At 47.2% G+C, this 26,152-nt stretch overlaps 1 protein-coding gene across 1 annotated transcript in view; it reads left to right on the forward strand.

Moving 5' to 3' along the window:
• REC8 (REC8 meiotic recombination protein) overlaps positions 1–26,152 on the forward strand; it is a 1,036,252-nt gene that overhangs the window by 221,527 nt on the left and 788,573 nt on the right. Inside the window, exons 6-7 of the mRNA XM_069238146.1 lie at positions 6,640–6,721; positions 18,862–18,941. Coding sequence (XP_069094247.1) covers positions 6,640–6,721; positions 18,862–18,941 — 162 coding nt within the window. The remainder of the gene's footprint in view (positions 1–6,639; positions 6,722–18,861; positions 18,942–26,152) is intronic.

The raw sequence follows: 26,152 nt of genomic DNA on the forward strand, positions 1-26,152 counted from the left end.
GTCTTAGCTAGTTGATAGCAAAATAAAACACAGGAGACTATCCATCTCGATATTGACTGTTTGGAGGTGGCTAAACGGGTATGGACCGTACCATAATTAACGAACAGTTGTGAAGTTCTCCGGAGGGAATTAGTCTTATCTAGATAAAATGTTAACACCCTTTTAACATCTAGAGAATGGAGAGCTCTCTCTGCTGGGGTAGAAGGGCTTGGAAAGAAAGTAGGTAAGGAAATCGACTGGTTCATGTGAAAGTCGGATATAACCTTGGGCAGAAATTTAGGATGTGTTTGCAGTACTACTTTGGAGGAGTGAAATACTGTGTAAGGCTCGTGGGTACAGAGGGCCTGGATCTCGCTAACCCTTCGTGTTGATGTGATTGCCACTAGAAAGGCCGTCTTCCAAGTTAGTTGTTGGAGAGATGCCTTGTGTATGGGTTCGAATGGATGTTGCATTAGAGGTGAAAGGACCACATTAAGTTCCCATGGTGGAGAAGGGCACCTAACTGGAGGAAAGACCTTCTTTAACCCCTGTAGGAAATCTTTGATAACTAGAATCCTAAAGAAAGAGGTTTGCGAAGGAGTTTTCCTATAAGCAGTCAAAGCTGCCAAATAAACTTTTATTGAAGAAAGTTGCAGGCCAGATCGTGCCAATTGTAACAAGTATGGGAGAATTACATCTTCCTTGCAAGATGTAGGGTCTATCCCCTTAGAAGAACACCAGATGCAGAATCTTTTCCACTTGAAGGAGTATGCCGAACGAGTAGATGGACGCTTTGCCTCCTTTAGGATTTCCATACAATCCTGTGAAAGGTTTAGATGTCCATACTGGACTAACTCAGGAGCCATGCTGCCAAATTCAAGGAGAAGAGATTGGGATGTCTCATTTGTCCTCCGAACTTCGGCAGGAGGTCCGGTCTGCAGGGTAGCCTGAGATGTGGACGGAGTGATCGGTGAAGGAGATCCGGGAACCACCACTGTCTCGGCCACTCTGGTGCAATGAGGATCATTGTGGCTGGCGTCATAGAGAGTTTGAGGAGCATGTCGTACCAAAGGGTCTATTGCAATTATAAAAAGGAGGGGCGACACGGGGCACCCTTGCAGAGTTCTCCTAGTGATGGGAAAGGCCTGTGACAGTGTGCTGTTAATTTGAATACCGGTAGTAGGAAAGGAGTACAGTAGTATAATCAAGGAAACATAACCCCATTGCATGTCAAGCTTATGAAAGGGCTATTCTAAGGAATCAAAAGCCTTCTCGGCTTCAAGTAAGGCAACCGCGGCCAGTACCTTAGGGGAAGCTCTGAGGGGACGCAAACACTGTATGCAGGTTCAGTGATGTGGACCTGTGCGGCACAAATTTCAATTGAGTTGGTGAGATTATCTGGTCCAGCAGTAGAGACAGCCGGTTAGGCACCATCTTTGCCAGAATTTTATTAGCAAAATACGAAAGTGACAGTGGTTGGTATGAACCACAAAGGGTGGAGTACTTGTCGGGTTTTAATAACAAAGTGACTGTCCGCATCTAGTGCAGCTTCAACACGGCTAATATCCCAGCGGATAGCTCGCAGGTCACCTCCGTGTTTAGCCATAGTGATCCCTCGAATGTAGGCCTTGAATGCCTCCCAGTGTGCTTTAAATGTAACCAAAACCACGTTAATGGCAAAGTATTCTATAATAGCGGTGCGGAGGTCTGACGTCTATGACTGTAGGGCCATAGCGGGGAATCTTAACATCACTATTATTACCCATCAAAACACTAGTCTAACTTTAACCCATGCACGCCAAAACTAATGTTTTATACCACACCTGTGCAAGACAAAATCTAAATGTTTTTTTTTTAAACCCCAAAAAAGGAAATGAACCACAAAATAATAAACAGATTTTTTTTTCTCTCCTCCAAGGCACTATGTATACGTAAAATCCATGTACCACCAAAAACTGTATTAAAAATGTATCCTTTTGTTAACATTAAACGCCTGTTCAAAACTTTGATTAACATATTTCCAGTGTTCACCCAATGCAGCAAAACACCCCAAAAGACATAACCCAATATCTATATATTCAATCACAATCAATCAGTATTTGTATAGTGCAGCTCTATCACCCCTGAGAGTATCTGGGATCTAGTGTTTCGCGGGTCTTAGTCGAAGAGCTGAGTCTTGAGGCTGCATCTAAAGTCCACCAGGGAGGGTGCTGTTCGCAGGTGGAGGGGTAAGTTGTTCCAGGTGTTGGCATAGATATAGGAGAAAGACCGATTCCCTCTGAGGCTGCAACGGATGCAGGGGTGTGTGTGCAAGGCTCTGGGTGGAGGAGCGCCAGTGTCTGACAGATTGATGGAAATCCAAGCAGTGGTTGAGGTAGGCCGGTCCTGGGTCACGTAAGGCTTTGTAGGCATGTGTGCGTAGCTTAAACTGGCATCTCTTATGGATGGGGAGCCAGTGGAGGTTCTTGAGGTGGGGGTGGTGTGGGTTTGTTTGGGAAGGTCAGGTATGAGTCTGGTTGCTGCGTTATGTATGATCTGGAATCTTGTGGAGCTGAGTGGAGATGCCAGCGCAGAGAGCGTTGCCGTAGTCTAGCCAGCTCGTGATGAGGGTCTGGGTGACTGTCTTTATGATGTTGATGGGGAACCACATGAAGATTCTACGGAGCATGCGGAGGGTGTGGAAGCATGAGAAAGCAACCGTGTTGATTTGTCTCTTCATGGTGAATCTGTTGTTGAGGATGATGCTGAGGTTGCGGACATGGTCTGTTGGTGTGGGTCCGAGCTCGGAGGGCCACCAGCTGTTGTCCCAAGGGGAGGTGTTCTTCCTAAAGATCAGTACTTCCATCTTGTCCAAATTGAGCTTGAGGGAGTTCGTTCTCATCCAGTTGGTAACACTGGTCATATCTTGCGGAAGTTTGTTCTGGTGGTGGAGGGGTCTTCTATGAGAGAGAGGACGAGTTGTGTGTCATCTGCTTAGATATGATACTTAGTCCGTGAGTTCTGACGATATCTGTGAGGGTAGTCATGTAAGTGTTGAATAGGGTGGGGTTGAGGGACGATCTTTGAGGTGCGCCACAGATTATACTCTTTAGCTCACAGGTGAAAGGTGACAGGCACATTCTCTGTGTTCATCCGTTAGGAAGGATGCGATCCACTTAAGGGCATTCCCCTGGATGCAGATGCTGTTGAATCTCTTGATGAGGGTGGAGTGAGATATGGTGTTGCAAGCCGCTGATAAGTTGAGGAGGATCAGGGCTGCAGTCTCACCGTGTTTGAGGAGGGATCTCATGTTGTCAGTGGCTGCGATCAAAGCTGTCTCCGTGCTGCGGTTGGTGCGGAAGCTGGATTGGGAGGTGTCAAGGAGGTTGTTTTTCTCCTGGTGATCGGTCAGCTGGTGATTGATGGCCTTCTTATGAACTTTGGTGGGGTACAGGAGCAGTGAGATGGGGCAGTAATTCTTGAGTTTGCTGGAGTCAGCGGACTGTTTCTTCAGGAGGGATCTGACCTCTGCGTGTTTCCGTCTGTCAGGGAAGGCTGTTGTGGTGATGGAGTCGTTGAACATGTTGGTGAGTTCCACACTGATTTCCTTGGATCTGAGGTTGAAAAAGTGGTGGGGGCAGAGGTCATTGTGTGCTCCGGAGTAGATGGAGGACCTGTTGGCTGAGGTGGTTTGAATGGTGAGTGGAGTCCAAGTGGTGACAGAGTGGCTGGTGCGTGTGGGTGAGTCTGAGATGTTGACGTTCAAACCAGAGGGCTTGGGATCGAAGTTGTTGTAGATGGTCTCTATCTTGCTTTGGAAGTAGTTCCACAGGGTGTTGCAGAGCTCTTGTGAAGGGCAAATAGTGTTCTTGGTGCCTGACTGGCAGAAGTATTCCCTAACTATATTGAAGAGTACTTTGTGTGGTTGGTGTTTGTTTCGATGCGGTTTGTGAGGGTTGCTCTTTTGGTTTCTTTGATGCGTTGGTGGTGTTTGTTGAGGGCTGATTTGTAGGCAGTTCAGTTGAAGGGGTTTTTGGTGGTGGGCCATTGCTTTGCTAGTTGTTTGCAGTTGTGCTTGATGGGTCTAAGTCAGGCTTATACCAGCTGAGGTTTTGTTGGTTTTGGCTGGCTTCATGGGGTGACTGTCTCACCAAATGTGCAGACAATCAGTGAAGTTCTGGACTACCTGCTCCAGGTCTGATGTGACTTCGGGTGAGATGATGTTCAGGGCCTGTGTTCACTGGGTCTCAGTCATCTTCTTCCAGCTGCGATGCGAGGAGCTGTAGGGCTTGGTGGTGGTGTTCTGGGAGCCTGTGTTGATGAAGTGGACAATGGCGTGGTTGGTCCAGGTTAGTTTGGTGACGTGGCTGTACTTGACTCTGTTGCTGGATTTGAAGACCGGGTATAGTGTGTGTGTCTTGAGCTGTGTATGGAGTCGTGACCAATTTGGTGAGGCTGATCTTGCTCATGCTTTCCAGGTGATTGGTAAAAGTTGAGGTCGCCAAGTGGTGATGAAGTTAGAGATGGTATTGCAGAATGCGGGTTGGGGTGAGGTCTGTAGGCGAGGATGCCTCTGATGGTCGTCTTGACGTCAGTTGGGAGTTGGATGTTCAGGTGTTCCATGATAGGTGTGGAGTCGTCTCCGGTGGCAATGCTTTGGATAGTTTCCTTGTGGAGGATGGCTATTCCTCCCCCAGGTTTGTTTTTTCAGTCTTGGTATATCATCTTGTAGCCGTCTGGCGTTGCAGTGGTGATGTCAGGGGTCAAGGAGGAGTTGAGCCAGGTCTTGTTGTAGATTACATTGGGGAGAGGGTGGTAATGGTGTCCCAGATTTCCATGACGTGTTTGCAGAGGGATCGGGCATTGAGCAGAATGCACTGTAGTAGTTCTGGGGTGTTCGTGGCCTTCTAGTTGGGTGTAGTGAGGGTTCCTGTGTGGGCGGCAGAGCTGTGTTGCAGGAGAAGCGGCAACATCGGCAGGTGAAGGGTCCATCGGTTGAGCGGAAGGAGGCAATGCAGCAGTTGTTGTTGTGGTGTTTGGGGTCCAGGGCATAGAGCCCGGTGGTGGAATACAGGTGGGTGGGTGGGCAGAGGGTCAGGGTTCCTGGCCCTGGATGCAGTCCAGGCGCCGGCAGGGCTTGACACGCTTGCCTTTAGCCATGCTGCGGCATCCATTGAGTAGGTGTTTGGGGGAGGGAGAGCCTCTGCATGGGCGAGACTGGCTGGACTTGTGGTTGTGGAATCGGGCAGGAGGGGAAGACGCAGAAAAAGGCCGCAGCAGTGGGCAAAAATATCTTTAACAAGACGAAAACAACAGTGAAAACAGTGACAACAAGCAGAGGAAAGAGTGACAAATGGGCAAACAGACAGAGAAAACAACAACCAGCCATCAGAGGGGACAGTGACCAGAGCGGGCAAACAGGCAGAAAAAACATTGACAAACCCAGGTGCTCAGGCACAGTGAGCAATGCGGACGTGGCAGCGGGTCAGAGCAGGGCTGGATGACCTGAAGTGCTGCAGATGGGGAACTGGTACAGGAAACTCCAAACTACTCATTGACCAAATAAAATTGGCAACCATGCCCATAATGTATAAATATCTCCATGTAAAAACATAAACGCCCCCAAAAACCCCTATTATGACCCACAACATCAGTGCATAAACCTTTAAACCCCTCAAAATCACCCACCTCTAAAAGTAACTGTAATCCTCAAACTGTTAAAACACACTACCCACCCAGTTCCCAAATATCTCTCAAAGTTAACTCAAAAATTAAACGCCCCAAAATATTACATAAAAAATACTATCCTCCAAAGCTATAAAACAAGACACATAAATATTACCTCCCCTCCAAAAAGATTTAAAACACTACCCACCCAAACCCATAAGACGGCTCATAACCCCTGCCGCCCCCCGCGCCCCATTACCAAAAAACACTCAAAACGATATTACTGTTCACAATATTTAGTCAAACTACAATATGGCCCATAACGTCATATACCAAAGTATAAAAAAATTATATAATTACGATATTTTGAGAAAACATATTTTTGCAAGAACAATAAACTGATCACAACATAATGAAAGAACAACGTTTAAAACACGTTTTTGTCTGGGCATAGACTCATTAAAATAGCTGAACTTTCCAGGGACGTTTAAAAAATTTGTCGGCTAGAGTTGCTGTGAGAGCATCACCCATTGGATATGATAAAGCCTTAACAGAAGTTGGAGGATCATGCCGTCTCCTGAGGTCATCTACAATACTAATCATCAGTTTTTCAAAATAGCTTTTATTCCAGAACATACCTCAGGCAGAGGCAGAAATCTAAAGTGTTCATTAGAAGAAACACATCAGGGCTTTCTGTTTTAACGTAGTGAAACAAAGGCTCCAAAATTTTAATAACGTGTGGAGTTACGTACTAGCTAGGAACATTGCAGACCCTCTTGTTTAAGGAACAAAGCGCTTGACCTAGCTCCCTCTTATTTTTTCTGTGTACTTTGCCCATCCTCTCTTGCCTCCTTGATGCACTTACACTTCTCTTTTACTGTTCTCTTTTTCCCTGTTTTTCGCCCCCCTTTAATCATTCCCCCCTATTCTTATATCGCTCTTAACTTTCTCTCTAGTACCAGTAACAATCATAATGTCCTGTTTCACTTTTTTTTTTTTTTTCTTTACAAAAAGATCCGCCATCTCTTAGAGACGCCGAGCCCTGAGCGACGACGACTGGAGCATACCCCTCCCCGACCACGGACCAGGAAGCCAGGTTAGAGTGACGTGGTCTAAACACCACAGGGAAAATGTGGCTTTAAATACGTCCAGGGCTGTCTGAGGACAGGAGAAGAAATGCAAGATTGTAATTTATGTACATTTGGTTCCGTGGGCACCGAATTCAGGATGGACTTCACTCAGCTTTGCGGGTGGCGTTACTGAGTACTCGGTGCTAGCAGCTGGTCGGTTAGACCAGAGATAGTATGTTTTTAGGGGACCCTGACCACAGTTTGCCAGGATCTGGTCATTTCTCATTACGCCACTGGAGTTATACAGATAGGGGAGGGAGGGCCCTTGCATAGACACAGGGAGGAGAGGCGTGATATGCCATGCTCTGCAGGCAGGTGTATTTTGAGCAGAAACTTGACTTTGCATACATTCACGTGTAAGCCTCTACTACCAAGATGTTGATACGGAGATTTGATGCAGGTCGAAATTTTTGTTGAGACGCTGATGTAAGAATGAGATTTTGGCAGTCCGTGATCTAGAGTCTGTATTTTTCAAAACCAATTTCTTCAGTCCGTGAATCCTAATTAGGGTTTGGTGGACAGGACAATCCTTACAAACATGGCTTATATCACTTCTGCTGTATTACGAGTGCCGTAGGCTATAGTGCAGTAGACGGGAAATCAGCCAGGTTTTTTGAAGGACTATCCTGTGCACCAGACTCGGAATTGTGATCTGGTTTCATTTGCTAATCCTAGTAATTTGGTCCCTATCTCACTTACAGGGCTTGTGCTCTCACATCCATTCTTAAAGGGCCAAGCTTTCACAATTTTGATTGCCAGCTGTGATGGTCCTTGGAATATTTTATTCTGTAGTGTTAACTCTTTCATATATTCATATGCCTGAATCATTCTCCATGGTATAGCCAGGAATCCCCAGTAATCTGAAATAGCAGTAAACAGTATTAGAATGCCCGTAGGCTTCATCATCACTGTTTGTTTAGTAGCACACCCTCCTCGTTTAATGCAACCCAAACTTCAGCAAATGAGTTGGCGAGCTCTCCTCGGTCCTCAAGAGGCCACCGTAGCTCAGATTTCAACCGCCTGTCATGTGTTAGGGAGTCCCCAAACAGAGCTCTGCTCTAACCTCCCCATGTCCTTATCCTTTTACCTCGTCTGATCTAGTCTGGGACTGAACCAGCCCTACCTGCAGCTTCCAGAGTATTGAGTTGTTTTTAGGGTAGATTCCTTTTTCTGAGCCAGGGAGACCCTTTCTTTCTCAGTCAGCATGGCTGACAGATTAAAAGAATCACTTTTTTTTTCAAACTTGTTTTACCTGTGGACATAAAAACATTTATACTGATGTCCAATACATTTACTGCCTGTATCCTACTTACAAGGCTTTGTGGTGATAAATATCTAAGACATTCCCTTCTAAAAGACGGAAGGACAAGGAGCTGAGGTTGGCACCATATTTGCTGGAAATTAATAAGAAATACCCTCAATCTAAAATGGATGCTCCCTCATCTAGGGATGAATCAATGAAATGTGCCCCACCTAGCACTTCCACGAAGCCAGCGCAAAAAAGGAGACGTGGAGTTTCCTTCATTGGACTTATTTCAGAAGGTCCCTGCATCCAAATACTCACAGGAAGAACCCGACGTTCCCTTAGAAAAACACTTTAGGAAAGAATGCTTATCTGTACAAAAATGTAATTCTTATGATAAACAAACAACAATTATTGAAACAGGAAACCTTGACATTTAGGAGAAACACCAATGTTCATGACGACCATGAATAAAATATCATCTATGTCGATCCCTTCAACATCTACTACTCAGTCCTCTCCAAGAATGTCACTCCTTCTGCCATTGCACTAGTACCAGCGATGTAGGAGTGGTAAGAAAAACTGTAGCACACTGAAGAAAAAGAAGAATTGAGGGAGAGCCAACAGAGAGTGAGAGTGGATAAAGAGGGCAATTAAAGTAAACTTTTAGAACATGGGTTTGTTGGAGGTAATTTAGGTTGAAACCGTAACTCATTTGCATGAATAGTTTATTCTAGAATACACCTCACTGGAGGCACCTAATGCAATGTGCATGGCTTTTTTGGATAATAAATGCTGTTCCGCTTGCCCTCCTCACAAACTAAACGTGCAGTTCTCTAGTTCTCTTCCAGGGGATCCTCATCAATAGTCATAAACATTGAATATTCCCGCCCTTGTGCGGGGACCCCGGAGCATATATAAAATACACACATATTAAGTATGAAATATGTACGAAAAATACATATATAGCATTTTTAGTAAACACATTTTCTTACTAAACTCATAATTACATGTGTAAAACAGCAATGCAGACTATAATCATAAACAGGCTAAAATGCTTTATTTCTATGGAGTTTTTTTTTTTTTAAATTACAATAAGAGAAAAAATATCTACCAAAGCCCCACCACTAGGCCTATGGAAATAAGCAGTAGTAATCCTCAGAGAAAAAAGAGAAAAAACTACATTGAAAAACACTAGAGCATTCTTAGCCAATAGGCTGCATGCAGGTTAACACAGGAGAACCATAAAAACTTTGGCACCGTGCCTTTAAGACCCTAAGCTCCTCCAGTATCCCACCATGCCTTAGGGGTGAAGGAGAGGTGACAGTTGGTTCACAGTTAGGCCAGTTCTTTTTTCCGGCTTCTTCTGAGAGGATCCTGGAGCATTGAGCTCTCAGTTTTTCTGAGTTTTTCTCAGAAAAATACTTCAGAACAGCGTTTTTTTCACTTTACTCGACATCTAACATCATTGTCTGAGTCTGGACATTTTTTCCTGACTGAAAAATGCCTTCACTTTTTGTGAAATGCCCTTCCTGTGGGAAGAAGAAGGCCCAGTCAGATCCACACACTCTCTGCATTGTGTGCTTGCCTCAGAGTCACTGCCCTGACACTTGCAAACACTGCAAGAATATGTCAAAAAGAACTCTGAAGGACAGGGAGAAGATCAGGCTTCATGGGCTTCACGAGAGGCAGAAAACATCATCCTCTTCGCTTCCCAGGCAGCCAACAAGCAACTCTCAGGAGAGACAGGCTAGATCGACGTCAGCAGGTAGGAAGATACCTGTTTGTTCCCCGTCGACGTCGTCGCTGCCACCATCTCACCGTCATAGATCGCCGTCGACGGCGACCCGCCCGACGTCGAAGGATAGGGCGTCGAGAGAGCATAGACACCGCAGAGGCACATCTCCGACGACGGCAACTCACCGATCGATGTCGAGCCATCACCGGCGTGCCCATTCGCCGCCGAAGGCCTCGCACCCCTCGACGTCAAGGAAGGCGACTTCGAAATCGCCTCAACGGCGGGAACGAGGGCATCTGCCGTTGGCGGCCCACCGCTCGATGGCGAGGCACACGATGGCAAGCAGGTCGCGGTCCAAGGATCGCCGGTCAACGTCGAGACAGGAACAACCGGCGGCGCTCCCTTCGACGTCGATACAGCTGTCGACGTCGACACAGGTTTTACCTGTTTTGCAGGGAGCAGAGCATCGGCTTCCACCGGCGGATAAGACCACTCTATCTCCGGTGGTCTCTATAAGAAGTGGTTCATCTCGGTCAAGAGCTGCATCGTCTGGGCATGTCTCGCCCATCAATTTGTCACCAAGGTGGTTGGAGAGCCTTAATAGACCGACGGCCTCCCCAGACTTGCAGTATTCGAGGATGTACTCTCCTACTGCCTCTCTCCCGAGAACACCATCACCGACAGCGCGGGCAGGACGGGCTCGTTCTGCTTCTGACCAGTCGATCACGAAGCCTGGGCGCTCTGCTACAGCATCTCGCAGCAGGTCACACTCCCAGAGATGATCTAGGTCACGGTCAAGGCACAGAAGGTCGCCCTCTTGGTCATCGTCAGGGTCATCCGTCAGACAATACTCCCCCACCTTAACGGATTCTCCACCAGCTAGAGTCTCACCGGTGGACGACATCACTACCTTTAATGAGGTGCTTATCAGGGGAGCACAAAAGCTAAACATAGAGGTTCCAGAACCGTCAACATCCTCATCCGTCATTTTTGAAACTCTGCAGCATAGAGCGGTTTCGAAAAAGCTGCTGCCGCTAGTGCCTGGTCTGTTGCAACCAACCATGGACACCTTTTTAGCGCCAGCCACCCTCAAATCAGCTCCTGCTAGGATCTTGAAAAAATATAAAGCGCCTGAACAAGATCCTTTATTTCTCAGGACGGATCCGCCGCCGGACTCAGTCATATTGGCCGCAGCCCGATAAACACACACAGTAGCATCATCCTCCACGGTTCCACCGGACAAGGAGAGCAGACATCTAGACTCTCTGGGGAGGAAAATGTGCGGCACGGTGGCTTCTATGATGAAGCTCTCCAGCGCTTCTGCACTCCTAGGCAGGTATGACCGTTCACTATGGGACTCTCTGAACAGGTTCGCAGACAAATTGCCTAGGGAGGACAGGCAGGACTTCCAGGAGATCCTTCAAGAGGGATGTCTGGTCTCCAACCCATGGGGTTTGTGCAAGATGGTCTTCCTGGTTGAGACTGACTGGATTAAAACAAGAGGCACAACAGCGTATCTTAAATCTTCCGTTCAACGGGAACTCGCTGTTTGGTACCCATACGGACGAAGAGATGGCGCGCATGAAGACGGAAGTGGACACCTTGAGGGCAGTAGGCCTGGAGAGGAAAAAGGACTTCAGGCAAAGGTATAGGCCTTATGACAGGCGCCCTTTCCAGCAGAGGGTTCAAACCCCTCATTGGTCCCAGAGGCCACAGCAGAGGCAAGGACGCCCTCTTTTTCAGTCTCGTAAGGGAACGAGGGTCAAGTAGACCACAGCAGTCCACTCCCAAAGCGGCAGCCAAACAATGAGAACTCACTTCCCTTAACACTGTGCACCACTCCGGTGGGGGGGAAGTATCACAGACTTTATTCACGAGTGGCGTGGTATAACAAAAGACAAATGGGTGCTCAACATTGTCGAGAATGGGTACTCTCTTCTTTTCCGGCAACCTCCACCGCACTTGCCACCAACCAAATGCAATCCTTCTCACGTCAGCCTATTGCGCAAAGAGGCTCACGCCCTTTTACGAAAGAAAGCAATAGAAAAAGTTCCAGTCGCGCACAGAGGGAAGGGGGTTTACTCCCGTTATTTTCTAGTAGCGAAAAAAGGCCGAGAGGGTGTTTTCGGACCAATTCTGGACTTACGACTACTGAACAAGTACATGAAAAAGCAAAAGTTCAGGATGCTGGCCCTTCACCAGATTTTCCTTCAGCTGCATCAGGGGGACTGGATGTGCTCCATCGACCTGCAGGATGCGTACTTTCACATCCCGATCGTTCCCAAGCATCGGAAATTCCTGTACTTCCGGATAGCCTCAACACTATCAGTTCAAGGTGCTACCATTCGGCCTGAAATCTGCCCCTCGCGTTTTCTCGAAATGCGTAGCAGTGGTAGCGGCACATCTACGAAAGCAAAAAATCTTCATTTACCCATACCTAGACGACTAGCTACTGAAAGCCTCCTCTCCGGAACAGGCGAGAAGCCATCAGGACATTGTGCTCGAGGTTTTCAGGTCTCTAGGTCTTCAAGTCAACTACCAAAAGTCCACCTTGATTCCAATTCAGAATCTCCATTACCTGGGAGCAATACTAGATACAGAGCTCGAAAGAGTGTATCCTTCGGAAGAACGACTATTATAAATAAGGAAAAAGTGTCAGGCCCTGTTGAAGTCCGACGCACCTACGGCCCGTCAGGTGACATCTCTACTGGGTTCCATGGCATCATGCATTTTCATTGTCTTGAATGCCAGGCTACATATGAGGTCCCTCCAAGAGGCGTTGGAAAACAACTGGAGCCAGAGGACAGGCCGCTGGGAGGACAGAGTGCTGCTGCCGATAGGAGCACAACAGTCATTACAATGGTGGATGCACAGACCTCACCTGTCAGTAGGAGCTCCGTTTCACCAGGTAATTCCATCTGACACTCTGGTAACGGTTGCGTCTCTTCAGGGATGGGGGGCTCATCTAGGTCCCCTTCAAGCTCAGGGCCTGTGGTCCGACAACGAAAGGGAGTACCACATCAATCTGCTGGAGCTCAGAGCGGTCCATCTGGCTCTCAAGTCTTTTGCTCCATCGATTCAGGGGAAATCTCTCCTAATACAAACGGACAATATGACCACAATGTATTATTTGAACAGACAAGGGGGAACGAGATCCCCACCCCTATCTCTGGAGTCTCAAACAATCTGGCATTGGCTCCTGGCAAGAGGAATGTCGCTTACAGCGGGCCACCTACCAGGTCAACAAAACGTGGAGGCAGATTTCCTGAGCAGACACCTCGAGGACGCCCACGATTGGGTCCTGCACGACGAGGTCGTCGTAGACATCTTCGCTCAATGGGGTCGGCCTCAATTGGATCTCTTTGCAGACGAGGTAAACAGGAAATGCCCAGACTTCGCGTCCAGGTTCTACCGTCCGGGATCTCGAGGGAATGCCCTGTTGATCGACTGGTCAGGGATATTTCTCTACGCTTTTCCACGATCCCCCTCATACCGGCGGTGATCAACAAACTTTACAGATCCAGCACCAGAATGATTCTCATAACTCCGCAATGGCCCCGTCAGTTCTGGAACACTGATCTCCTCAACCTATCGGAACAACCTCACAGGAGGCTGCCGTGCAGACCGGATCTTCTTTGCAGGATGGAGGGCAGAGTACTTCACCCCAACCTACCCTCTCTGAGCTTGACAGCATGGCTCCTGAATTGCTGCAGTATGGGCACCTAGGGCTCTCGCAGGAGTGCATGAACATCTTGAAGGAGTCCAGACGACCTTCCACGCGACGTTCTTACGCGTTCAAGTGGAAGAGGTTCTACATATGGTTCTGTCAGCAAGGTCAGAATCCCATACTGGCTCAGGAGGAGGTCATACTGTCTTACCTACTCCATTTGGCAAAATCCGGTCTAATGGTGTCATCTATTAAGGTACATTTATCTGCCATTACAGCCTATCGTAAGTCACCTTCTCAGGAATCCTTCTTTACGAAACCAGTAGTCAAGGATTTCTTAGAAGGTTTGAAAAAAGTTTTTCCACCCATTCGGAAACCCTCCCCTCCATGGGAGCTGAACATAGTACTATCAAAACTTATGGGCCCTCCTTTTGAACCTATACACAAAGCCTCTTTGCAACACCTTACGTGGAAGACAGCTTTTTTGGTAGCCATTACTTCCGCAAGGAGGGTCAGTGAAATTCAGGCTTTGTCCTCCAAAGAACCGTACACAGTCTTTCACGACAATAGAGTGGTTCTACGAACTCACCCATCATTCCTACCGAAGGTGGTGTCAGAATTTCACATCAATCAGACTATTTCTCTACCAACTTTTTTCCCCAATCCGGAGACTCCGGCAGAGAAAGCTTTGCACTCCCTAGATCTGAAAAGAGTGCTAAGATTTTATTTGGATAAAACAAAGCTGAATAGACATTCCAACCACTTGTTTATAAATTATGGTCATTTGAGAACAGGGGTGGCAGCATCAAAACGAACCATATCAAGATGGATAGTTTCTTGTATTGTTAATGTATACCAGTTGGCTAACAAACAACTACTTGCTAGACCTAAAGCGCATTCCACAAGAGGAAAGGCGGCTACTGCTGCCCTCCTTAATAATGTTCCAATCTCTGAGATTTGTAAGGCTGCTACATGGAAGTCTGTACATACATTTACTAGACATTACTGTTTGGACTCAGATGCAAGAGCAGACGCCCAAGTTGGGCAAGCTTCTCTGAGAAATTTGTTTGCATGATACTTATCTATTCCTGCACTTCTATTGGACAGTCCGCAGAGTCAAGGGATGGGCTTGCTAATCTATTCAATGTTTATGACTATTGATGAGGATCCCCTGGAAGAGAAGGATAAGTTAATTACCTGTAAATCCTAGTTCTCTTCCAGGGGTATCCTCATCAAAGTCATAAACAACCCACCCTCCTCCCCGGACGCACGTCTCCTAGAAGTGCAGGACACACTATCTTTAGAATCGGCTACACAGCTTGTCACCGTAAAAAAGTACTGACCTAACTGTGAACCAACTGTCACCTCTCTTCACCCCTGAGGCATGGTGGGATACTGGAGGTGCTCAGGGTCTTAAAGGCACGGTGCCAAAGTTTTTATGGTTCTCCTGTGTTAACCTGCATGCAGCCTGTTGGCTAAGTATGCTCTAGTGTTTTTCAATGTAGTTTTTTCTCTTTTTTCTCTGAGGATTACTACTGCTTATTTCCCTAGGCCCAGTGGTGGGGCTTTGGTAGATATTTTTTCTCTTATTGTAATTTAAAAAAAAAAAAAAATCCATAGAAATAAAGCATTTTAGCCTGTGTATGATTATAGTCTGCATTGCTGTTTTACACATGTATTTATGAGTTTAGTATGAACATTTGTTTACTAAAAATGCTATATATATATTTTTCGTACATATTTCATACTTAATATGTGTGTATTTTATATATGCTCCGGGGTCCCCGCACAAGGGCGGGAATATTCAATGTTTATGACTTTGATGAGGATACCCCTGGAAGAGAACTAGGATTTACAGGTAAGTAACTTATCCATGCGGCAGCTTGGCTGTACTGCCTTGACAGGTTTCTTCCTGGCTGGCTCCTGTGGTGGAGGCACAAGTCAATTCAGGGGAAAATGAAGTTTGTGTAGGCTCCTGGCATCACTTAACTGTACATGAGGTAGGCTGGCCGCAGCACCATGATTACTTCAGCTGATCCTTCAAGGGCTGAATGAGACTTTAAGTATTTAGTTAGGAGGTATTGCTATATATTTTTAAATACATGTTTATAACGGTACTAACAGCTAATTTAGTTAGGCATCAGGATTACAGACAAATTTACTCGAAGAGTGCAGTCGCTATGTGGATGGGCGTGTCATTCTTCTAAAAATGCTTTCCATCATCCATGTGCACAGGAAGTGACAACACTGCTTAACTGCCTAAAACGTCTTTAAAAGAAGCAGCCAAACAAATGGACTTCTATCCCACCATCCTTCTGCACCGGAAGTAACTGGGTTTCCCATAATCCACCTGCACAGGTGGTGACATCACTGGTTTCCAGCGAAAATTATGTTTAAAAAGAAGACCCGAGGCAAGAGGACTTCTTTTCCTATCATTCATTTGCTTTGAAAGTGACACAACTTCATCCCTTCTCTCTTTCATTCAACTCCTCAGTGTGTCCCATTGCCCAGGTATCCCCTGCAAAAGAGACAGTCCAGAACATCAAATGTTTGGGCCTGCATGGTTCAGGAAGGGCCTTGGGCCAGAACCACTGTTCAACTGAAACCTGAAAGGTAAAATTTAAGCATAAGCCTCACCCAGAAGCCCATACTGCCAGTCCCACAGTCGCATACAGAATTGGCACACAGAATTAGATCGCCTAAACATTCACAAAGCATTCATGCAACACAACCCAATCTCACACACATCCCACTAACTACCACATATCCTCAAACTACAGAACACATATTCCAACTCATACTCATTATTGCTCGCTGTGCAGTACTCTATGCACCAGGCAATGCAGGCCTCATTGCCTATCTCAAGCTTTATGCCCTCTTCATCACAGAGCTACGGACTAAAGCAACAATCACGTGGATCACTCACAGAAAGAGTGAAGGTACCTCGTTCTCATCCACAAGTCCTCCTGGTCCTCCACCCTAGGCAGGCAAGTAACACTTAACTCCTTGGTGGTTCTGGCATGTCATTTCCTAGTCTTTGCAGCTCAGACCCCCCCCCCATTCCATCTTGTCTACAGATCTTTCACGCAGAGCATGGACTTCATTGATGAATTCTCAGATCTCCTCATCACCTTCTCTATCTTGCTCGCCCACACAATCTTCTCGCGTAATTTCAACCTTCCAGACAATACAAACTAAAAGAAACAAGAGGCACCCTCTTGAACCTCATTGGCACCCTCAACGTGATGTTACATGGCAAATAATCAATGCACTCCAAAGGCCACATCCTTGATCTTGTCTTTTTAACATCACCACTAATCCAATGCAATCTACTCATTCCCCTGGACTGGACCGATCACTTTGCCATCCTTATCTCCCTGCTCTGTGTCTTCCTAACGAACCAAGGTCAAAACAGAAGAGAAGACCAAACCTTCAGATCCTTCAAAGAATTCTGTATAGACAACATAATGCTTGAACTCTGTAATCCTAACAATTCCATTTTGATGCCAAATAAACAACTTCAACACTTATTTGGAAAACGTCCACTCTCTAATTAAAACATACAGTGACAGTCCCCCTGGTACCCTAACTACCTTGCTGGCAAAAAATGATCCATCTGTGGACATGAAAAAAATAGAAAAAAAGCAGATCTCTTGATGACCTCATGATACTGAATTTCCTCAGTACAATACACACAGCTCATCACATCAACCAAAGCAAAGTACTATTCCAACACCATCCATGAAGCCACCAATAAAAGAAGAACACTTTTCAAGACGATAAAGCGGTGCATTAATACCCTACCAGATCTACCTGTTGCTTACCATAGTTGGAGAGGTCCTCAGCTTTTGATGTAGGTTTCTTTAGGAGTGGGAAGATCTGGCTTGTCTTCATAAATTGTGTGAAAATGGCTTGATTAAGGGAGGCAATCACAGCTCTGGATAAGGGTGCGAGAGCATCCCCAGAAGGAGCTTTGATGAAGGATGAGGAAGGGTAAGACCTCATCAAGTGGTTTTGGAGGGATTTGAGTAGTTTGGGTGAGACCCTTCAAATTGGGGCAAAATCAAGACTGACTTGCATATGGCTTGGTCCAGACTGAGGTGGCATGATGGTCAAAAGGACAATGGGTAGGAACGCTACCCCAGGCAATTGATAGTGATTAGACTTCTTGCAATGGTTCATCCCTTCACCTTTTGTGTATTTGATATAACACTCTTAGTGGCAGGAGTGTGCCCAGACTTGGGTACCTTGCTCACTGTGCCACTAGATTCAATCTATGTCTGACTGATGAGCCCCAATCAGGGCTAGACTAGCTATTTATTGTTTGTGTGGGGTTCAGGGAGCACCTGGCCGGCTGGGTCCAAACAGAGGTGATATGGTGGGCAAAAGAAGAACTGGTTTAAATGCTACCCTGAGCAGTTGCCAGTGGTTGGAATTCTCAGAGCTCTGTCACAGATTTTGCATTCTCAAGGCCCAATATTCGGGATTTACATCCCTGCCTTATTATTTATAAAGCACTACACTAAATATTAGTTTTCTGTGTAAGCCATTGTTCTATTTATATTACTGCTGTTCATCAATGCTCCATTGATACCTGGCCTTTGAGCATGCAAGTGATTTCTTTATGGTGCGGTAATGATGATGCAGGGCTTTGGATATATCAGTCGTCTGATTATGCCAGAACTCCATGGCAGCACAGCTCTGAAAATGGGATGGTGCCCACTATGCCAGAGTTTGACTTCCACCAGGCCTGTGTCCAGGTTCTGATGCCACTCTCACTGTAAATGTGCCAGGGTACCGAAGATCCAGGGTATGATTCCTCTAAGTTTCAATTACACCAGATCTCCTATGCTTGTGGAGATTTTCACCCAATTCTATATGTTATTGATTAACCTGCAAGGTGGTCCTCTATATAGGCCTGCTCATAGGTACTTATGTATTTTTTATGTTAAAATATTTTGTCCACCTTCTCCTATTCGCAGGGTTCTATAGAGTTTTTTTTTATCCAGGTCATATGATGTTGCTCCTCAGTGTCTCCTGTAAATACCTTAACACTGGTTTAAATGCGTGTCTCCTTATTTCCCTTCTAAAGATATCTTTTTAAAGCCTCTACTTAGTCATCCGTGTTCTGGTGTGTGTCTTTCTGATTCCGCAAAGGGGTTCCTATATAAGCATTTACTGTTACTATGCCTTATGTTGTATATCTCGTCGTTCCCCAATTTTACAATCTACTGTTAAGAGATTGAAAATATCTATATGGTGTTTGTATGAGGTATTTATTCACTTTCCTTTGTGTTTTCTGAAGAGGCCTTCTTGGAGGTGTAGATGTCATGGTATTTGCTCCTACCTCCCCCCCCCCCCCCCCCCACCACCCGTGGCTTCTGTGAAAACCTTTATTCGGGACTGTTGGTTTCTAGTATCTGCTTTTTATGGACAATTACTATTTCTTACCTGGCAGCTATAGATCGAGACTTACAATCTTCCCCTGAAAAGATCACACTAGTGGAGGAGGTCTCAATCAAGATGCCAGAAGTAGAGGTAACAACTTGTTTTCTTGATGATTTCAATAAAAACTTGTTTTTATTGAAACTACGCTTGTAACTTCTGTGTAAGTCTGTGGCTAAAAATGCTTATGGTTCCTGCCTAGGTCTCTGGGCCCAATACTGCTTGTGCCTATTGTTCTCTATCATTGTCTGCTTATCATAATTCATTACCTACAGGGGTGTGGCTTAAACTCTGAAGATGGCAGCTGGAAACTAACTTGGTGCTGAACAATCTTGTCACAACGCCCCTCACCCCCCCCCCCCCCCCTTGATCAAGAGGCGGGGTGGCTCAGTCATTGTGGATTAACAGCGAGAGGCTGGGAGGCCACCCAGGGATCCTGTCTAGTTTCTATGGTGCTGCAGACCGACAGGCCGCAACTGGCCCAGATGCTGAAAACGTGGCTTGGCTGCAAAGGAGAGCGTGGCAGAAGGCAGGCTGCAGGGGGACCCCGAAGTGAAATAGACCATCCCATTGTGAGCACCGGAGTGAGCAGTGAGGTGGCGGCCCCCTGTAGGCAGGGGATGCCACAAGGCCCTCTCAGTGTATCAGGGTGAGTGTTGGGTCTCAACAATCAACTGCTGGCACTGCTAGGCCCTAGCCTGCCTTCCAGGCCACTGCTTCCTTCTTTGGCTATGATTCATAGAGGTAACATCCCTGGATAGACAGAAGGTGAGGGCGAGGGAAGACGGGTTTCAGGGCCTGCAGGAGACCCTGCCAAACTGTCGACTGTCCACCGCCAGTGAGGGGCTGATGGCCTATCCCATCGAAGGGTTCTGGCCCTTGGGGCTGCTCTGGGAGCTCTCTGAACCACTGGCTGCCGGGCCACCGCCTGTCATGCCCCACTACTCCGGGGGATTTGTAATCGCCATCTTGTTGCCAGTGTGAGTCTGCCTGTGGAACACAGGCTGCAACCCTCCAATGGACTGACAACACCTCAGGAGGTGCCATCCACAACAGTCATTGAGTGGTCAGGCCACCTCACTGGGGTGTTTTTTTCTGCCTCAAGAGCTGTTGTGACAGGCTCCGATTTCACACTGGTAGTCCGAGGGTTGCACCACTGCTGAGGCGACCATTATCACTATGGAGAAGACCCCGCAAACAATTCACGCTAGACAAGTTTTTACATTCTGGGGGATCGGTGCCACCACCCAACCAACCATGAAGCCGGCTGACTCCTTGACGGAGGAGGAAAATGAGACGAGGGGCGCCACATCGGACACTGCCAGCATCCTTGGAGCCATTGACCAGTCCCAAGATCTGCTCCAGGTTAAGATCTGTGCTGGGGGGAAAATGTCAAGTTGCTGTGCCAAGACCGCCGCCAAGCTGGAGACAGACTAAAGAAGGCAGAAATTTGTATGGCAAGGGTGGAAGACACAGTGGAGGAGATAAAGAAGATTATTGCATGTCTATCCTCTGTCTCAAGAAAACTGGCGGCAAGGGTGTAAGATGTGGAGGGAAGAGCCCAGAGGAACAACCTCTGATTAGTGGGATTCCCTGATGATTGTGAAGAAGCCTGTCCTGAGAAATTCTTAAAACATTGGCGATGCCCTCTTTTGTCGGCTGATTTGCTGTCTACCAACTTAAAATGGGCAAGAACCCTTTGGGCCCTTTCAAACAGCCGCAGCCTGGAGCACCTGGCAGATCCATGATCTCTCCTTAACTGAACGATTTTGATAGAAATGCAATCTATTCAGATCATTCCCCAGTGGAAATGCACATCATGGGCGGGCCTGTCAGGGTCCTGATGTGGTGGAGGTTGGCATCCTGGTCTCTCCAAGGTAAGGCATGCAAAGACTAGCTAGATGAGGCCATAACCACATACTTTTCCCAGAACTAGGGTTCAGTGTATTCCCCAAGTATCTTATGGGACCTTTTGGGGGGAATATCATAAATTATTTAATGGGGAGGAAACGCAGAAGGCTGCAATCAGTAAATGATCTACAATTGCGGATTCAGGACCTGGAAGCATGTTGATTCATGGATTCAGGCCCTGAACTACATAGGGAATTAGCCAACTCTGTTATTGTTGCAGCAAACACTAGATGATGATAAAGAAAATATGACTAGCCTCACAGATGTGTCTTTATCAATGGGGATAAATAATTCTCTCAAGGTACTTCACCAACTGCCATAATGAAAAACAATACACCCCTATTTTGTATATTGTTGACTCCGATAACTCAAAAATTACTGGTGACAAAGACATATCCAGACTATTTGCGCAATACTATACAAAAGTACATGCGCAGTGAGATGCACAGCTCTAGGCGATGATCTCTAGCTTTGTGCTTGATCTGCCCTTCAGTCCTTCTTGGATTTTGAGAGGCAATCTTTGGAGGGGGACCTCATAGCGAGAGAGGTTTTGGCAGCACTGAGCCGCCTGAAATCAGGGAAAAGCAACCGTCCCTAATGGTTTGAAGGTAGAATTTTTCAAGTCAGTCATTCATAAATTGAGCATTCCCCTGGAACAGGCACTGATGGAGGCAGTGAAAGCCGCGCAGCTGCTCCCTGACTTCCGCAAGGTGAAGATCCTGATAATTCCCAAGCCGTTCCCCAGAGGTGTGTTCCCATATTGCACCATCTCCCACCTCAACTTGGAGGTAAAGTTCATTGTTAAAGCATTGGCTGATCGGTTAATTGGGATAATCCCTAATTCGATACATTCAGACCAAGCAAGATTCTCGCCACACTTGACCACTAGACATATTATTTGGCAGGTATATAATGCTCTGGCCCTGCAAATAGACTGAGACAGCCAACTGTGGTGCTATGGGCAGAAATTTAGTATGGGTTTGCCTCCGCCGGTTGGAACTATTTGTTTGTTCTCTGGCATCCTAATTTCAAGCCTAAATTAACTGCCTATGTTGAGCTACTATACATAGATCTGACCTCCTGCGTTCAGGTGGGCACAAAACATTGGCATCCTTTCCAATATATGGGGGTACTAGACTGGGTTGCACCCTTTAACCACTCCTCTTTTCAGCTGCCGATTCCATATCGACACACAGGTGCAGGGGTTTGAATGAGGAGACCAGTTGTCAGATAGGGTGGCTCTGTACACAGACTACATGCTAATATTCTTGATCGATCCCAATATATCTGATCCAATAACACTCCAAAGGTGCTTAATTTTTGGTGAAATGTCAGGCCGCTTTATTGATACAATCAAATCATCAATCTTTCCGGCTAACACTTACCCCGTATCTGGGTAGGGCGACCGACCTGCAGGTAGTCCTATGAGAATTGTATTACTTGGAAGTGTATTTTACTCTGGATGTCAAAATGGCGTGGGAGATGAACATCCAAATTGAGGACTGACATTAAAACATGGTCAGCCCTCCCCATGTCGCTCCTAGATAGATCCGCATTCTTCAAGATGGTGTCACTCCCACAGTTTCTATAACAGCTGCAGAACTACCTATACGAGATGCTACACTCCCTCTTCCGCAGATCAATTCCATGCTTTGCCATTTGTTATGGGATTAGAGATTCCTGCACATTGCCCTATCCAGATGTTTCAAATCCACAAATAAGGGTGGATAGAAATGGCTGACATTGAACCATACTACAGAAACTCCCACCTAGTGATCATCAATGAGTGGTGGTATGCCTCTTAAAAATGGGCACTCCAAGGTACCCCAATCCATCATTTGCTCAGGGGAGGAGAGGGAGTGGCTGCCTCTTTCACCTGTGACTAGAGAACCACTCTGTGACACATTGGGTGGAACAACAAACTGTTGGAAGAGACTCCACTGTGAGTGGGCACTGTTCTGCGACAGATTCTGTCTGGAGGGATTCCGTGAATGGGATTTCTTTGGCACAACCTGGGCGACTTGATAGCGGGCAAAGCACTTAAATCCTACCATACCCTACAGCAAGAATTTGACCTACACCTCAGCCAGTTCTATCATTAGCTACATCTTAGCCATGCCTTAAAACACTCATATTGGACAGAGAGGACCTCTCAGAATTGAACCCCTTAGAGGCGAAATTGCTCATGGGAGAACTGAGAAAAACCACAACGTGACGCAGCGTACTGCTCACTTATCCATCACATGGCTGACTCCTTTGATGCTGGCACATGCGCCTGGGGTTGGGATCTGGGTGCCCTAGTGGCTGAGGTGTGGGCTGCAGTTAGTGCATGTCCGCAACAATCTGCAATTACAGCTAGGTTCTGTAGGAAGCTGGCCTGGTGTTTTGGCACCTTATAACAGGTCCAGGCAACACTATTAGTGGCTGAAGACAGTGTCTAGGATGGCAGGGTTCTCTAGAGGTAGCTGTGGATATACAGCCAAGACTTATCTTGGTTGAGTGCAAAGAACTTGCAGTACCCCAGCAGTCACAAAGCAACTTGTCACACCTGAAAGGAGCCACACAGTGTTCCAAAAATAAAGGTACCTTATTATAATAACACTGAACTTGATTACTTATAGAATAGCTCACGCCCTAGGCGAGGGGCGAACCATATATTAAAATAGTGGAATGTGAGGTGAAGCCCGCCGCTCCAGGATATGGATTCTTTAGAGGGGAGCTGGGAGAATACGTGACCCCCGGAGGTGAGTACTTAAGTGACCCTTAGTGACCAGGAGAGCAGAGGTAAGTACCTGGTCTTCCCAAGGACTAACCAGATGACTTAGAAAATGGATTTTGCAAGAACAGGACCAGACCAGAGGAACCAAAGGGTGGGTTCTGGAAGAAGCAGAACTGCAAAAGAAGGGGACGAAGTCTGGTCCACGATGGAGTGTCCAGACGTGGCAGGAGCCACTATCCACCCTTCTGTGGATGAAGATCCGGGTCAACAGGGGAAGAAGATCAGCTGTGGAGCCCCTGAGCTGCAGAAAATTCCTTGGAGTCGTGCAGATGTCTCACGTCAGTTGCTGGGTTGCAGATGGTCAGTGATCAGGAGAACCACCAACAAGCCTTGGCAAATACAAATTGGAGCAAAAGAAGAGTTGCAAGGCTGAAGAGGACCAGCAAGGTCTGGGGCATTAGACCCTTGGAAGGGAGTCCGAGCTGACCCTCAGTAGTTGGGAGAGCCAGAAGAAGTAGTTGCAGCTGCCCCCCCTCCCCCCCCAAGACAACCCACTGGCGGCAGGCACAGTAAGTTGCAGTGAGGCCCCTGCATCAGGCATGGAGAGGAGTCCCACGTCGCTGGAGCAGCAGAGAAGAGACTGTCCTTGCAAGGGTGAAGTGCTGGAGGTCGGGGCTACTTGGTGCCTGAAGATCCCTTGGAGGAGGAGTCAACAAACCTTGGTTGCTGCAAGAGTTGCAGTGCACGGGGGGTACTATCCTGCAAGGCGAGGCAAGGGCTCACCGTCTCCCAAAATGGACAGAGGGCAAAGAGGACCACTCCAGACCACCATCTGTGTTGCAGGATCCACCCAGTTCCAGAGGAGAGCAGATCCACGCAGCCGGACGTCGTTGCCTTACGTGCCTGCAGTTGCAGGGGAGTGACTCCTTCACTCCAAGGAGTTTCGTTCTTGGCGCAGCTGAAGCCTTGCCGACCCCAGAGGATGCACAGCCGTGGAAATGTTGCAGTTGCTGGAAGGAGCTGGGGAAACAATGTTGCAAGGCGTGGTCGTCTCAGGAGTTGCAGTCTTGTGGATTCCTGAAGTGACCAGTTGCAGTTCCGGTGGCCAGGAGCAGAAGAGGTTGACGCAGAGCTGTCCTGGTGGAGATTTGCATGCTGAATCTGTTGACCCACCCTTGAGGGAGTCCCTAATAGCCCTGAAGGGGAGTTTGGTCACTTTGCACAGTCACCATCAATCAGAGGGGTTACTGTCGTCACCTGACTGACATGGCCACTATGATGCTCCCATGGGCCTCTGCATATCTTGCTTTCAATATGGCAGAATCAAGTGGCCACCTGAAGGAGCTCTGGGCACCACCCCTGGGGTGGTGATGGACAGTGGAGTGGTCCAGTTTCATGCCACAGCAGGGACCAGGGGTCCCTGGACTGGTGCAAACCGGTTTATGCAAGCAGGGCACCAAATGTGCCCCTCAAAGCACACCGATGGCTGGGGAGCCTACCCCACCCCAGCCTTGTAACATCTATTTCCAAGGGTGTTGCCTCCCTCTCCCACAGGAAATCCTTTGTTCTGCCTTACCCTGCCTGAGCTGGTCAAGCAGCAGGAGGGAAAAAACCTGTCTGAGGGGTTAGAGAAACGCGGGCTGCCAGAAAACCCTGAAAGACTGGTCAGAGCAATATTGGAGGGTCCTCTAAGGAGCCCTCAGAGTGCATGGAATCATGCCACCAATACTGGCATTAGTATTTGGATATGATTCTGACATGTTTGATACCAAACATGCCTAGGCTCGGAGTTACGATTATGTAGCTGTGGCCTGTACACTATTAAAATAGCTTCCTCGCACTTCCGAAGTCAGTGCATTGGAACTGGAGTTCATAAGGTCACCTCTGCTCATGCAGGGGTGCCCTCACACTCAGGAACCTGTACCCTGCCCTCTGGGCTAGGAGGGTCTACCAGAGGGGTGACTTACAGTGACCTGGTGCAGTGACCAGTAGTAAAGGGGTGCATGCACCTTTTCACGCAGGCTGCAGTGGCAAGCCTGCAGAGGTAGTTTGCATGGGCTCCCATGGGTGGCATAATACATGCTGCAGCCCATGGGGGATTCCTGATTTACCAATGCCCTGGGTTCCTAAGAACCATATACTAAGGACTTACAGGGGTACACCAGTATGCCATTTGTGGGGTATAAAGGGTACCAAAGCAACCAAATTTGGAGGAGAGTAACCATTTGGGGGTAACCATGCCAAAAAGAGTGACTTTTCTACTGGCTCTGCTTTATACAGTTGAAGTATTTTCATAGGTTATACCTTACGAAACACAAACTGTGGAAGATGGGTGTGAATTCTTCCCCCACATGCCTCACTCAGGGCAGGATGGAGACCTTCGACTCACGACCTGTAATTGTACCCAGTTAGAGCCATACTGGAGAAAGGTGCTTCCCTGTTTGGGATTGGCACTGGGATGGATTATACTTTTGGATCCTAAGATTGTCCTACATGTCAACTTAGATCTTGATGACAGCCGGTTCAGACTGACATTGCTTTGGTTGAGAGTGACTGCGGCGAAACAAGATGTCACTCGCCAGTGGAAAGGTGTAAACTCTCCCTCTAATGAGGATTGGCGGAGGAGATTAGGCAGCTACATGAGCATGGAAAAAACAGTGAACGAAGCTCAGGG

This window comes from Pleurodeles waltl, chromosome 6 (genome assembly GCF_031143425.1).
Source record: "Pleurodeles waltl isolate 20211129_DDA chromosome 6, aPleWal1.hap1.20221129, whole genome shotgun sequence".
NCBI lineage: Eukaryota > Metazoa > Chordata > Amphibia > Caudata > Salamandridae > Pleurodeles > Pleurodeles waltl.